This window comes from Penicillium psychrofluorescens (genome assembly GCF_964197705.1).
Source record: "Penicillium psychrofluorescens genome assembly, chromosome: 5".
In the NCBI taxonomy this organism is placed as follows: domain Eukaryota; kingdom Fungi; phylum Ascomycota; class Eurotiomycetes; order Eurotiales; family Aspergillaceae; genus Penicillium; species Penicillium psychrofluorescens.
In genome coordinates, this window is record NC_133443.1 from 1,833,424 (window position 1) to 1,848,346 (window position 14,923).

Genomic DNA, 14,923 nt, shown 5'->3' on the forward strand with positions numbered 1-14,923 from the left:
TTAGTTAGAATTCGAGGTTTCTCTATTTTCATGCGATTTGTCAGGAAGCGTTTGAGCCATTTTGAACGTCTGGTTTACAACCAAAGGGGTTGGGTGTAAAACCCAACTACAGATCAAGCACGCGCTTAATCAGACTGTGATATGTTCTCGAAACCATGCTGAGAGTCACATATAGAACTTCTATAACAACAAAAGCGCAGGGAAACGCCTCCGTGTTATCCTAGCACCTAACGGCAGCCTAATTTTCTTCACACAATGGAAATTTCGGCTTTACTGCGATGCTAACAACGATCATCCAGTGGACGTGCCAGATCAGGTATCTATATGGTCTGTTAATAATGGACTATTTAAATTAGGCAAATATAGCTGTGTACCTATTGGAGCTTTGTAGCCTGCGAAATGAACGAAGAAACTGGAAATATAAACAGAAGCTGTTGCAATTACCAGACTGGATCCTCAGTGCCCATAGAGCCGAATTTGGGGACATCACTTCTGGTCAAGGATTATCCGGCCGATCGTCTGGCCCGCTATAGCCGAATCCTGCTCCACTTCCTTCCAGTCCTCAGGAAGTGGTGTATCAGCAAACAAGGCTAATGCGTGTTCCATCGGATATCTCTCTCCAAACACGGAAGCCTTCTCCACCAAGTCGCGGATATTCTGCGATTCCTCTGGGGTAAGTTCGATGTGTATGGCATTGAAATTATCCTCGAGGTAATTGAGGGTGATCGTTCTGTCCGCGCGGTTAATAGTGTGCAGTAAAAGACAGAAGCGGAAAGCATCACCCACCCGGGAATCGGAAAGATGTCATCTCCCTGGCCCAGTAGCCAGGCTAGTGCGACCTGGCCCACAGTCACGTTTTTATTGGTAGCAAGTGCTGTGATGGCCTTGACCAATTCCATGTTTTTGGGAAAGTTCTCCCTCGAGTAGCGCGGGTAGAACCTACGCACGTCTCCATCCTCAAAGTCGTCAGGGCCTTGCACACCTCCACCTAGCAAGCCACGAGACAGAGGGGAGTACGCGACAATGGCTACACCGAGTTCGCGGCAGGTCGCCAAGAGCTTGTGCTCTGAAGACTCGATTTCGGTGCTGAATGCGCTGTACTCCATCTGCACACAGGCAATAGGATGGATGGCATGGGCTCGCCGCAGAGTTGCTGATGAGACTTCAGATAGCCCTATGTGGCGAATCTTGCCTTGTCTGGAGAAGAGTATCAACTGCTGTCCGCTAACGATTGTCGAAAACTTTTTTGGGATAATAGTAAGACTCACTCTTTCAATTTAACCATCTCAGACACAATGTGCTCGACAGGAGTCGACCCATCGAGCCGGTGGGGGTACCAGAGATCAATTGTCTCTACCCCAAGTCTTTTGAGGCTCTGTTCACAGGCAATCGCCACATAAGCCGCGTCGCCACGAAACCCAAACCCATCTGGCCTTTGGATTCCGCCGAACTTAGTAGCGAGGAATATGTCTTTGCGCTTCTCGGGATTCAAGGCCAGCCACTTGCCAATGATGACCTCGGAGTCGCCCTGCCATTGATGATTCTGGTTAGCGAATTTGTCTTATGGTTTTGTATTCAGCAGCCACTATTCCGATCTTACATATATGTCGCTGCTGTCCCAGAAAGTGCATCCCAATTCGTATGCGCGATCGAGTATGGCAAGACGTTGCGGGTCTGGGATGGGATCCGTTGTTCGAGAACAGGGAAATCCTATTCCCATGGTACCATATCCAATTCGCGACACCATGGGCCCGTTCTTGCCCAGTGGCCGCAGCACAGAGGGGCGTGATTGCATTCTGGTGGGATCTCGTGCGGAGATTATATTGTTGTGAATTGTAAAAAGCGCCGCTGTTGGGTAATTCTTTAATAGCAAAACAAGGGTTGCATATGCTGCGATTTATAGGTGCAGGTTTTGCCGCTCGCAATCTGCAGCGGACAATTACTTGCGCGGACATGTCATAGTCCGCCTACGACTTGCGGAGTTCAGTGTGTAACCTTGTTTGGGGTCGCCTGTGTGGAGATGAAATTCTTTGTCGCATCTACTCCCATGTATCTGTTGTGGCCGTTTAGCATTGCTCAACGCGGGGGCTTTTAGCCAACTAACGCGCTCAAAAGGATCTCCGCAAAGTCGTCTACATCATCGCCTCTTCCATGCTCAAGAAAACACTCGAACGAGTAGTTGGCGATGATAAATTGCGGATTTTCCTTCCACCTGCGATGAAACTCGAAGGAAGACTGGGCTTCCCATAGAGAACGGGCAAGTGTCCAGCGATGAATGTAAGCCCAAGGTCCAAAGTCCCCTACATCCAGTTAGCCCATAGTAAAAGCATACAAGCAGAATATTGTAACCTTTGCGTTCCGGGTCCTTCATTACTTCGTACAGAGTGATGACCGAATACGCCATGACAACAGTCCTGCGCAAAGACTCGGCGAATATCCATCTCTGGTAGCCACCAAGCTAATCAGCAAATATCTATGCCGTAATGGGTGGAGAGAAAGTACGCACTTTCCATTCCTGGGGCGGATGCTTTCTTGCTCCGCTATACTCCAACTGTGCCAAGTCCCCCAAGTTCTCTCGCAAGTTGCAAAGCTCACGAAGCCATGCCTGCAGAAGAGGCAAGTCTTTCTCTCCCTGCGCGCGCAGAGCAACGTCCCCATCATAGAGACGAATAATCTGATACAAGAACAGTGCCTGCACACGCGCAAGCTTCTCGGTGGGGGTTGATATGATACGACGGGCCTCGGCGTCGATGAGCTCGCGCACGTTTCCTTGAAGCGTCCTCATCATCATGGCTGTGTTCGCCGGCGTGCGATTCGTGTAGAGCACGCTGGTAGAGAAGCATGACACGATACACTGCGGCGTGTTATCTAGATAGAGATACCGATGCAAGAAAGGGGTGGCGTTCTGGGTTGCCATATCCGTCGTGAAGCCTTTGAAGCGGCTGGTGACGTAGTGTAGGGGCGTATTGGGATCATACAGATGCCATGGTTCAATATGGCTCTGGAAGGTGTTAGCCTTGATCGCACGATTAGAGCAACTTGATCTGGGAGGGGCAGCTAAATCCGACTTACACAAAAGGACGCCATCTTTTCGTATCCCCTCACAATTTCTTCATCCACCGGGGTGCTAGAGCGCTCGATGAAGACACTCTCATCCATCGGAACAAGCCACTGGTCTGGGTGGGACGAGCTGCGATTGCCTACCCAGCCTATAAGATCGCCCATGGGGATATCGCCGCCACCAGGAGCATCCAGGATAGATTCGGATATGCATTCAACCGCAGGGTTCGGCATAGAACCAGTGGGCAGGTTCCCCATGGAGCCTACGTGAAGCGACAGGTCGGAGCCGAAGAGAGAGCCGGAGGGGCTTCCGAATGATACGCCAAAGTCATGCCTGTCCGGTTGGCTAGCCACTTTGGTCTTGGCATAGGTGCAACGGATATTCTTCTTCGCGCACAGCGAGCATACTGGCATGCGTCTGTCGCATCGTCTTTTCGCCTGAACACAGTTGTTACAGTTTTTCTGCTTCGATGTCGACATACCGGGGCTCTCCATCGTTGTGGCTAGTTTGGTGCAGCAGAATAACCAGCTGGAGCTTCGCGTTTAGCTCTGGCATGCCAGTGGAACAACTCCGCAAGTGCCACCCCACTGTGGCGCGAAGTCCGCCAAACTCCGCCAGCCAAACCGCCATAGGTGTGGTTTCTCGATAAGCTGATAGCCAATGTACTATGCAAAAAATAAAAAAAAAAGAAGGAAAGAATAGATTAAGCTCGACGCTCAAGCGGTTTGTCTGCGTGAAGTACCGCACTTGTCGTAGGCTGTCTCTCTGTTGATAGAGCAGGGATTGAATTCGGCCCTTCCATTGGCTGCCAAACGATGATCCCGGCCCTTGTTAGTTCTTCGCCGTTGCTTGACGAGCCCGGGCCCGAGCCCGAGAGAGCTGTGGGGTTGTGTCATGGTGGCGCTCGGGGCGCTCTTTCACAGCTAACTGATGCAGGCAAGTCATGAGAATAATTAGTGAAAGATGGTGTTTGTGCTTGGTTCACAAAGTAGCCTATTCATCCCCGCGTCTCAGCGCTCCAACTCACACCTTCACGGAATTTTCTTCACACTACCCTACGTCTATAGCCTTTCGATTCCCAGGCTGTTTTCATTCCATCTGACGCAGGAGAAGTCTGAGCTAGCATAATTGCAACTTCGGAAGAGTAGGCGCCCGACGTCATCCCGCCATGGCACCCTTCTCAAGCATCTTTCGCTTCCGTGACGAGAAGGGAAGCGTCTATTTCGGCGAAGCAGGCGAGTCTTCCAACCACACCATAGAAAGCCTTACTGGCCGCGTGGTTCCAATCTTTAGAGGAGAGCATCCTTGGGACGATGACTTTGCCTTGACAGAGGAGCAGCGCAACGTCGCAGAGGTATGATACTACGGACGGGCCCCCTGGACTAAATCGTTGTTTCCTTCGGCGACTGAGGCTTCGGGCGACAGGTTCTTTGTCCACTACCGCGCACGCCAATTTTCATGTGCATTGGTCTTAATTACAAGCAGCATGCCGAGGAGGCAAATGTATGTGGGCGTATCTTTGCCCACTTTCGGGGAGAGTAAATACTGACCAATCCAATAGATGAGCTATGGGGACTACCCAGTCGTCTTCACGAAACCTCCAGGTAGATGCAAACGCCATTATGGATAAGGTATATTATTGACGTTATTTCTATAAGACGCACTTGCAGGTCCATTTGAGGACATACCTATCAATCCTGCCTGCGTCTCCATGGACTACGAGGCAAGTGCCGCCTGTCACAAGCGGACCCCTTCTATCCTCGACGATGTACATTTGAGCTGACACTTAACCAACCAGGCTGAACTATGCCTCGTTCTCGGCAAAGACTGCAAAAATATCACGGCCGATGCGGATTTTGCTAGCTACATACTGGGTTATACGGCGGGGAACGATGTATCATCCCGCTACTGGCAAATGCCGGAGCGATCGGGGAATCAGCACGGCAGTGCCAAGTCTTTTGACAAATTCGCACCGATTGGCCCAGTCATCACATCAACCAGCGTCATCTCGGACGTGACAAAGCTACAAATGGAGTGCTTCGTCAATGGGGAGAAGAGGCAGTCGACAAAGCTTGATGACCTCATCTTCGATATTCCCGCCATTCTCCAGCATTTGAGCCGCGGCACCACGCTTCGCAAAGGCACCGTTATCATGACAGGGACGCCCAGCGGTGTGGCGGCTTTTATGAAGCCTCCTGCGTGGTTGAAAGATGGAGACGTTGTTCAGGTGCGCATTGACAAGATTGGATCGACGAGAAACAGGATCTCGTTTGAATTATCACCATAGATACTATGATCGCATGCTTTACCCTTTCTTTGCCGTCTCGTGTCTTAATAACAGCGAGCTTTGGCATGCCCCAAGTCTTGCCGCAGCATTTGAAACCCGTCTATCACAGGCATAGACACCTGATGTCTAATTGTTGTAGCTAAAAAAAGACTAGGAAATAAGAAAGAGTGGCGTTCTCGGCAATATATTGGTGATCGCCTGAAGTCGGCAACTGTAAGCTACTAAAAACACAAAGGCCAATGTTGCTCTAATCTATTGTTGAAACTCGGCCATTTTTTCCAAATCAAAACTATTGACCTGAGCATCGATTCCAACAGTAGACGTGAACGCATCCTTTGGCTTTGCCGTCTCGCTGGCCTGGTTGGTCGACGGTTCTAGTGACGAGTCGAGGCGCCCTGTGATGACTTCTAAGACACCTTTCGCGACCGCCAACGACGCCATTTCCATTGCTCTCCAAGCTACATGGTGATCTGGCCTTACCAGAACTAGGTTCCGTTCATACAGTCTCTTTGCCTCCTCCTCGCCTGAGAGATCGACCTGGCGGAGACCCAGTCCTAGCGCTCTGGCAGCAGTGACGAAATGGGTTTGTCCCACTTCCTGGTTGGTGAAAACTAGTAGTGCCCAGTATTTGCCAAACATGTCGAAGATGCTTGTACCGTTGGTCAGGTAAAGGTGCGGTGCTCGACTTCCCGGCCACGTCGTGGGCGTATACTTGTGGGGGTTGAACTCAGGCTCAACGCCATCGTCCTCTCGGCGAATGACGATGGGCGAGCCGTATCGATAGCCCATTTCAATACCAAAGTCTTTGTTCTCTCCGTCGTGGAGCTGGTAATATTCGTGGATCTCCTTACGGAGAGCAAGGGCGTCCTCGTCATCACCGTCGACGCGGCGAGGGTCACCACCGCTTAGCAGATCTTTGAGCCCGCCGTGGACGTTGAAATGAACGCCAGAGTGCTCCACGTTTCGAAGCGCAACGGGCCTGCGCTCCAACTCGTACGACTTCAGCAGACCAGTGCCGCCTTGGCAATTAATGACCGAAGCGAGTTTCCAGCCGAGATCGAAGGCGTCTCCGATGCCCATGTTCATTCCGTAACCCCCCGTGGGGATGTTTTGATGTGCAGAGTCGCCGGCGAGAAACACTCTCCCCTTGGGCCCGATCCAGGTACGAGCTACGGCAATATTAGGCCTCCAGGTTGAGCGTACAAGTATCTCGTCGATCTCGATGTTATATGGCCCGTACAGGCCGCCGAGGACCCTGTAGACGGCATCATACGAGTCAATTTTCTCGGGCTCTGCATCCAGAGGCAGAAATAGGTGCGTGGTCCAGGTATCCTCCTCGTCTTGAGATATAATGGCAGCTTCAAATCCCCCGGATTCCCCGAGAAGGAAGATGTGCCAAAATCTTCCCTGTTTATGTAGGCGAGTGAGGTCGCGGGACTTGAAATGCACGAGCAGTGCACATGAGGGACTATATTGATCTATTAGCTCTGTTTCGGTAGAGCCCAAGAGGTCTTACATTGGGCCTCCATCTATAGGGATGGACAGAGAAGTGCGGACTTTGCTAGAAGCGCCGTCGCAGCCCGCCACATAGTCCGAGCTCCATACCGTCTGGGCGCCAGTAGCGACATTCGTTACAGTCGTCTTTACGGAGTCACTGTTTTCTTCCACTGACTCTACTTTAAAGCCGTAGTGTAGATCAATCAAGGGGTCTTCGTCACAGATCGCCTTTAACCACCTCTCGAAGATTGCCTGTGAGATTCTTTGCCACGGTTCTTGAGGCTGAGTGCCATCGTTGGTCTTCAAAATTCGCTCCCGGAACTTGTCCACGCCGGGTAGTTCCCACTGAGTGAGTACCTTAGCTGCTGACAAGCCGGTGGAGATGAGTACATTCTGGTCAATGTCAGCTGGTACGCCTTGTTTTCGCAGGCTGTCGGCCAGGCCTATTTTGCGGAAGATTTCCATGGACCGCGCATTCGTGAGATCCATCTTTGGCCACTTAGTCGTTGTCGTATTGCGCTCAAACAGTACTGACTTGACACCATAGAAAGACAGGATGCGTGCAAGCAACAGGCCGACAGGCCCACCGCCAGTGATCAGGACAGTGCCGCTGGGCAGTGCCTGCGCGACGCCATTTATTGTCTCTGCCTGGGCACCCATGATAGAAATTTTAAACGGAACGTCAAATTGGCTTGCGAGTTGACTATCGAGGAATGCAGTCGGCTGATAAAAATATTTTCCTGGGAAAATGACGTGGAGCACATATGGATATACGTATGCATTCACACGCTGTCAGGCCGAGCTTTGTGTCTGACAAGGCTGTGATCAGGTCATTATACCCTCCAGCAGGGTCCTACACAGACCCTGTCGCTTTCTTACTAACACACTCATCTTGTAATGAGGGGTGTCTGCCTGCAGACGGGTATATCGGGTACTTTCATTGGTCTACGATATGAACACACCATCCAGTATGGCATAGAGTAAAAGATACAACAGGAGTGCGTACCGCGGCCCTGCTTGCGCGGAAGACGGTTCTGTGCTCGGGTTCAATAGTCAACAAACCCGGGCCCGAGGCCGATAGCTTACCCCACAGTAGTGCAGTAGGAGATGAGAGGTCTGCGTACAGTTGTATGTGGGGCGGCGGGCGCGGATGGAAGGGTTGCTCCCTGGGTTCTACGTATTACCTTGGACTTCCGGTTTGTGCCAGGCATTGGGGTAAATGGCCAACATCACGCTTGATCAACCGGTCTTGGCGAAACGCGCTTTATCACAACAATAATATCTATTTGAAATAGCATATTGAAATTTGATAGTCTAGATAGCGTTACTAGTCTACCGGTGTTTTTTTAAAAAAAAAAAATTTCTTCAGGATGATAGACTTATATTTTTCTGTAAAATGATGAAATCATAATGCATTTGATAGCAGCGTTATAAAACAATCATCTAAGGTACTGGGAATCAAGATATGTTATCTCATATGCCGAGAAAACTATATCCTAATACCCAAGTAAAGATAACTTATGGTAGTTGATATGGCAGTATCCACCTGCTTCGGGCAACGTTTCCACCGATGGTTTCAATATTCCCATAATGTATGGGCCTGTCCCATCACGCTCATGAGAGTCGAATTGCACTATCTACACAGACTAGCCGACCTTGAAAATCTTATAGGTGAGTTCAGCGTGATTGCCAGTCTCGAGACATTTTGCCTTCCCGACTGAAAGGAACACTGCATCATTCACCCATCCAAACTGACTGCTTCGGCTCCAGATCCTGGGTGCGACATAGAGGTACTCTTCATTGAAGTCGAAGCTGCTTCCCGGAGTTCCTCCAAATACTTTGCTTGTTCCATCCGAGAGTGTGAATTTGCCTAGATAGTGCATATCTAGGTTCAGATCTCCAGGACCCTTGGAGCTCATTCTTGCATCGACTGTTGCGGTCTTCTTGTTCGCAGGCAAATCAAGCCAGTCGGAGATGGACGTTATTTCGAGCCTGGTAGACCCATCGGCAGTTTCGACGTAGCCACTCTCTCCTGCGGACTGATCAGTATCAACCAGTTCTACCTCTGATATGAAAATGAGACCACACCATTAAGGACTGTCAGGGAAGCATGTTCATTGCCAGGCTTCATGTCTGATGGGAGGGGTAACATGACAGATACGTTGAAAACATGGGTCAATTTGGGAGCGGCCATGGCGGATAAGCAAGGAGTTGGGCTTGGTAGCAGCAGGTCAAATTGAGAATTTCGAAAACTTCCTGGTGCATGTGGTCCCTCTTATGTGTATCTTGATTTCCAGACCGTACAAGTCATTTCATCCCCAGAAAAGACTTCAAATGTTCCGAGGCCGAACCGAGCGCAGTTCCAACCCTGAACTCGGGCATCACAACCCAACTGCCAACAAGCTTAGACTTAGCCACTTCGTAATATAAAACACGTGATGCGCCAACCGTGGGGAACGTCGCGCCGTCCGTGTGGCGATCATCCTTTTCCCATTAGTTGCGTGGATTTGTGGGTTTGGAACCTGGGGGTCTGCGTCTTCCCCAGCCGCCCGAGGGAGAGCAGGTGGGTGGCAGACGCCAAACACCACGGAACAGAGATTTCCACCAATTCGCCTTAAAAAGACACAAACTTGCCTGACTGGTGTTTCAGACCCTCCAATATCTTCAAGCTCCACGTGCTTATCTTGGATATTTCAGTGATTACAAGTAAATTACAGAACCCGTCAACCATTCTACTAGTTGCGAAGCCGGTAGCCTTTCTTCCCCCTCAGCAACACTAACCCAAATCTTTACCAAACACAGCATCATGGACCCTCTTTTGGCGCAAGGAGTGGCTCTGATCACTGGCAGCGGATCAGGTACAAGCTTTTAGACAATCTCACTGAAGATGGGCTAACAATTGCCGGCGTTAGGCATCGGGCAGCAAATCGCAATCAAATTTGCAAGCAATGGTTGCAAGAAGCTTTTCCTTGCGGACATTTCTGCGACTGGTCTCAACAAGACGGAATCCGCGGTCAAAGAGGCCGCTGGCGACGCCGAAGTTGTGACCTTCGTGTCCGATATTTCCCATGAACAGTCGGTGATGGCCATGGTTGATGAATGCGTTCGCCGATTTGGAGGGATCGACTTTGCCTGCAACAATGCAGGCATGGTTACGGGAGCTTGCCTCACGCATGAGATGGATGCCGACGCATTTGAGCGTATGACCAATGTCAACGCAATAGGAGTAAGTGGCCGTGTCTTGCGCCCTTGTGCTACCTTGTTCTTCCAAGCATCAGGCCCGTCGTCTGTTCTAGAATTTAAAGCTCTTGTATACTAGACTTTGCTAACGACAAGCGCAGACTTTCCTATGCCAAAAGCACGAGGTCAAGGTGATGCTGCAGCAAGAACCAATATCTCTGTCGGGCATGAAACATGCTCCGCGGGGGTCAATTGTCAACACGTCATCTATGGCTGGTCTGTCTGTGATGCCTGGTATTGCCGCCTAAACTGCCACTAAGCACAGCATAATTAGCATGACGCGCGTCGACGCTCGCCAGTATGCTGAACAAGGCGTCAGAATCAACAGCATCTGCCCAGGCTTTGTGGATACGCCCATGCTGAGAGGTGAGATGCCAGATGAGTGGGTCCAGGGGGCGGCGCGCAATGCACCCATGAACAGGCTCATCGATCCTGCCGAAGTGGCCAATGGTGTCATCTTTCTCTCTGGAAGTCTCGCCACGGCTGTGACCGGCATTAGTTTACCAGTGGATGGGGGCGCGCTCCTGTATCATATCGTCTAGGTCTAGCTTACTTTGGAAATGAATCCATTCTGCCCTTTTTGGGGGGCTACAGAGCATCCCGAAGAAAATCAATGTGGGGTATGGGGTATGAGGTTTGAATTGTTGTGGAGATGTCGGTCCACAAGTTCGGATAGTAACCGGAGCGAGGCCGAGCCCGAGCCCGAGCCCGGTCTAGAGGGCCCACGTCATTGGTGGAGATTCCCCGCAACGCTTGTTCGGCTACCCTGACGCTAGTGCCGGCGCAGGAACTACTTGCATATTGGGGTTTGGTCGCGGACTGACGCTTGTGGGCTCATCATGGTCGAGTCACTCTGCATCGGACACATCTGCCAGTATAATTGCGCGTTGGCCTTGGTAGCTGCGAGCATGGTAGCTGCCTGGATAACCCAAACAATGGCAGATGTGCCTGTTGAATTCTTCAAGGACTGTGTTCCTACAGTAGGTGCTAAAGAAAATATATTATAACATGCGCGATACCGGGCATGCTGTAATTAAAATGGACCAGTGCTCAGTGCTAATCCACCGTCCACAGGCAGGTTTACACCTGTGAGATAGCAAGCCATAGGCGAGCTGAGCCAAACGACTGCGTTGGCGATGTCATCCGGCCGCCCCAGGCGCCTCAGAGGGGTGATACCTGCCATCTTGGTCATGTGCTCCTCGCCCATGACGCCTGATAGCATTGGTGTGATGATATTTCCTGGAGCAACACAGTTGATCCTGATCTGGTGCGGGCCGTAGTCGAGAGCATCGCCCCGGGTCAGGCCCAGTGTGGCACCCTTGGTGGCAGAGTACCCTGCCATTCCCGGCATTGAAATCGTGGCACAAAGGCTGGCCACATTCACGATGCTGCCTCGACTCTCGAATCCTTCCAATGGAGATTGTTTGAGCATCTGACGGAGTTGTGCTTGTTCGCAATGAAAGACCTATGCCCAAGTCAGTGGAGACCCGCAAATCGTATAAGTGGGATTAAGTCGTACTCCTTTCAGGTTGACAGCAAAAGACTTCTTGATCTCACTGAGTTTCAGCTCGACAGATGGGGCTGGGAGGTGTCCATAGCCAGCGACATTAGCTGTAAAGTCGATTCGACCAAATTTCCCCACCGCCGTCGCATGGAAACTTTCAACCTGTTCTACGTTGGACACGTCCACCACAGAGGTCACAACTTCTGCCGCAGGATAACTCCGCAGTATCATATCCCGTGTTTCCTTAAGGCCGGCAGAGGACAGGTCTCCCAGGACCAGCTTGCGACATCCATCTCGAGCAAATGCTAGAGATGTCGCTCTTCCGATACCTGGACCGTCGTCAAAATAAAAGACACAGGTAGGGTGAGGTGAAGTCAACTTACCGGAGGCGGCACCTGTGATACAAGCTATCCCGTCACGTAAGTAGTCTGCCATAATGTAGACAAATGCCTTGGTGTAGGTGGTGAGGAGAGATTCCTTTCCCAGTGCTAACTATTTATAACTAGTGTTTACATAGATGGCTTATATAAGTTGGGGTTTATACTTCTCCTTACTTAATTAATTATACCAGTAGCTCTAGTAGCTCGGGGTCATCGCATGAGTCGCGGCTTGATGTCCATCCCTTTTGTCCATTTCGTTCACACAGATGCGTATGAGATAGCCACCCACGTGCTGTACAAGATCGCGATGTCCTACATTCTTTGTCCCTCAATAACATTAGAATCACCTAAGCCTTTTATGATTAGGTTACACTCATATATTCTATCTAAGCGATTCTGCTCTAAGGATCCTAAAGGAGCTGATTTATAGGCTGAAGAGATAGGGTCGCACCGTGACGTCTCCGGCCCCCATCCGCATGACATTCTGCGGGAGCACAATGTCGGCTTGGGGATCTTCGCGTATAGCCCGTCGTCTAGCATTGCGCGTGCCCCGTCCACATCTTACTCTGCGAGCTGGAAGATGAAAAGCAGCAACTGCGGTGGTTAGGCCTCGTCACAGAGACGTTTATCCCTTCCAACTCACTTCTCTCACTTCCTCTCCGTCTGATTTCTGTTATCTCTGTGACCTCCCCTAAGCTCCTTGTACGATGGCTAGCCCCTCAACCCCCTCCGCTAGCTAATCACCTCCGCCGTTAAGCTTCATCACCCAAAGTTTTCCAGTTGACTTCCCCCCCCACCGGCGCAGGGGTCGGAGTGGTATTCTATTCCGTAGTCTTCTATTGTTTGTAGATAGGAAATAGAGGCGCGGCATTAATGTATTTGAAAACTTCGGTTATAAACCTTCATTCAGCACAAAAAGAGACAATTGCAATGATATTTCACAGCTGTGGCTACTTAGAGCTACAGATAACTAGACCTCTGTTGGTCTTGAGTAACCTTATACCCCGGAATCTGTCGCATTCCAATGTTGTTGACCCTTACCTATTTTGTTTGTAGTTTCGACTAGTCAGTTCCACTGGTGAAGCAGCGACATGGAACGAATGCGCTCTCTTGTGACCACAGAGAATCCCCATAAAGTTAGGAGGTAGCTCCATTGACTAGTCCATGCGTGGCCCATGAAGCTGCGTGGCCAAAAAAGAAAAGTAGTTCCGGAACCATTGTGGCAGTTGAGAAAAATATCAGAGCACTGGAGTCTCTAAGCCGCAATGTTCTCTGGCATCCAAGTGCTGAACGCCATTCCATCGGGCACACTCTTCCACTGAAGTGTTTGCGGATCCAGAAGCTTCTTACACTCTGCCACGCTCTCTCTGATAATCTTTACCTTACCCGTAGATCGAGGCTCGATATGGACCGGATACTCATTTGGCTGTACCGTGATACCCCCGACGAGGTCTTCCACGTCGTATTTGAATGGCTGATTTTGCTCATCTTTGGCCGGGGAGAAAGTAAAAGACCACATGAGGCGCGAAATGCCCAAAAAGAGAGATCTTTCGGCAATATGGATCCCCTGGCACATGCGGCGGCCAGCTCCAAAAACAAAGTTGTCCCTTTTCTTCGTGTCACCAACCGCAGATTGATAGAGGGTAGTATAATCGCCTGTGAAACGTTCTGGTTTGAAGACTCGGGGTTCGTGGGATCGATCAGTGTCCATGTGGATAGCCCTTTTGCAATTGACGTTAAACCCAAACCTTTTGGATGCACCTTTTCGGTTTCAAATTTATCAGAATGAAGATTACCTACCAGACATTGTTCACCACTGTTGCTCCCTGGGGAATTGTGTAGCCCATGTAGTTGTCTTCCTTAAGTGCAGCATGCGGCACGCCAAGAATAACCGTAGGCATCCATCGCAGACTTTCCTTAATACAGCAGCGGATGTACGGCAGGTTTTCATAGTCATCCATTGTCGGAAATCTGTCAGGACCAACCACACGATCGATCTCTTCCTGAGCCTTGCGTTGCACTTCGGGCCAAAGGAGGATCGCTTGGATGAAGCCATACAAAGTGGATGCTGTCGTATCTGATCCTGCCTCCAACAATGAGCCGCTGATGTAGCCTGCCAAGTCGTCATCGAAGCCTTCTTTTGTTTGAGCTCGGTAGATATCATTACAAAAACAAGGCTGGCGGTTACAGTCAGTTTTACCTCGTATTGGATTAACTCCTTGAGCGTCACGAGCATGCACGTACCAGGCCTTTGCCGCTATCCAACGCTTGTTTTGACTTCATCCATTGGCCGACATAGTTCTTCTTCTCGATCGCGAATAGTCTTTTGGCATAACTCACGTTTGGGGCCAAGAAGTCTGGCAGCTTTTGCATGAATGGATAGAGATCCGCCAGCTGAGCGCTGGAGCTCCCCGCTAGCTCACCCCACTTTTCAAAGCTCTGGAGAGAATCAGTCGCAGTCTTACAGAAGGAGCAGCTCCTAACGAGTAGCCCTTAGCTCATCATACCTCAAATAGCTGCAAGAGATTCGGGTCTCTGTTATTGACGCAGCGATAACCATAGATCATCTGGGTGGAGAGAGAGTATGTAAATCTTCGGATGTGGCGAAGCAAGTCGTCTGGGGTATCCAAGATTCCTTCCAGGAGGAACTTGTTCTCTAGGTCTTGGTAAGGGACATAGGTTACAGCAGCCTTGATGTTGAGAAAGTTATGAATCATGCGGTGAATCATACGCCAGCTATCGCCGTATCTCTGTCCTCAAGTCAAAATCGTCCTGCGTTCAATTTGGGCCCAGTAGAGAGCTAACCATGACGACCAGTCGGAGATTTCCACTGGCAATTCTTTGTCCAATGAACATGTCCGGACGGTCCGAGTAGTTGCCGCTCCTCTTGTCCAACAACTCCTTAACTGTGGTGTCGGAGGACAATACGACCATGGTTTTCGTGCCCAGAATTA

General features: G+C 50.3%; 7 protein-coding genes across 7 annotated transcripts; 2 read left to right on the forward strand and 5 right to left on the reverse strand.

Annotated features, from left to right (window-relative positions):
* Window positions 1–486: 486 nt before the first annotated feature.
* On the reverse strand, window positions 487–1,795 carry PFLUO_LOCUS7959 (uncharacterized protein; the record flags this gene model as incomplete). The annotated part of the gene is made up of 4 exons (XM_073785646.1): window positions 487–730; window positions 787–1,197; window positions 1,269–1,560; window positions 1,726–1,795. 4 exons carry the CDS (start codon window positions 1,793–1,795, stop codon window positions 487–489), a joined length of 1,017 nt encoding a protein of 338 aa, XP_073641981.1.
* A 678-nt stretch (window positions 1,796–2,473) lies between these two features.
* PFLUO_LOCUS7960 (uncharacterized protein) lies at window positions 2,474–3,555 on the reverse strand (the record flags this gene model as incomplete). The annotated part of the gene is made up of 2 exons (XM_073785647.1): window positions 2,474–3,016; window positions 3,073–3,555. The coding sequence occupies 2 exons, from the start codon at window positions 3,553–3,555 to the stop codon at window positions 2,474–2,476; spliced, it is 1,026 nt and encodes a 341-aa protein (XP_073641982.1).
* A 674-nt stretch (window positions 3,556–4,229) lies between these two features.
* Window positions 4,230–5,348, forward strand: PFLUO_LOCUS7961 (uncharacterized protein; the record flags this gene model as incomplete). The annotated part of the gene is made up of 2 exons (XM_073785648.1): window positions 4,230–4,415; window positions 4,860–5,348. The coding sequence occupies 2 exons, from the start codon at window positions 4,230–4,232 to the stop codon at window positions 5,346–5,348; spliced, it is 675 nt and encodes a 224-aa protein (XP_073641983.1).
* Window positions 5,349–5,600: 252 nt separating this feature from the next.
* PFLUO_LOCUS7962 (uncharacterized protein) lies at window positions 5,601–7,505 on the reverse strand (the record flags this gene model as incomplete). The annotated part of the gene is made up of 2 exons (XM_073785649.1): window positions 5,601–6,816; window positions 6,865–7,505. The coding sequence occupies 2 exons, from the start codon at window positions 7,503–7,505 to the stop codon at window positions 5,601–5,603; spliced, it is 1,857 nt and encodes a 618-aa protein (XP_073641984.1).
* A 2,146-nt stretch (window positions 7,506–9,651) lies between these two features.
* On the forward strand, window positions 9,652–10,627 carry PFLUO_LOCUS7963 (uncharacterized protein; the record flags this gene model as incomplete). The annotated part of the gene is made up of 4 exons (XM_073785650.1): window positions 9,652–9,703; window positions 9,758–10,071; window positions 10,187–10,305; window positions 10,360–10,627. 4 exons carry the CDS (start codon window positions 9,652–9,654, stop codon window positions 10,625–10,627), a joined length of 753 nt encoding a protein of 250 aa, XP_073641985.1.
* A 491-nt stretch (window positions 10,628–11,118) lies between these two features.
* PFLUO_LOCUS7964 (uncharacterized protein) lies at window positions 11,119–12,024 on the reverse strand (the record flags this gene model as incomplete). Its single annotated transcript, XM_073785651.1, has 3 exons — window positions 11,119–11,550; window positions 11,605–11,918; window positions 11,973–12,024. 3 exons carry the CDS (start codon window positions 12,022–12,024, stop codon window positions 11,119–11,121), a joined length of 798 nt encoding a protein of 265 aa, XP_073641986.1.
* Window positions 12,025–13,224: 1,200 nt separating this feature from the next.
* Window positions 13,225–14,903, reverse strand: PFLUO_LOCUS7965 (uncharacterized protein; the record flags this gene model as incomplete). Its single annotated transcript, XM_073785652.1, has 5 exons — window positions 13,225–13,690; window positions 13,770–14,146; window positions 14,214–14,408; window positions 14,477–14,719; window positions 14,775–14,903. The coding sequence occupies 5 exons, from the start codon at window positions 14,901–14,903 to the stop codon at window positions 13,225–13,227; spliced, it is 1,410 nt and encodes a 469-aa protein (XP_073641987.1).
* Between the last annotated feature and the right edge of the window lie 20 nt (window positions 14,904–14,923).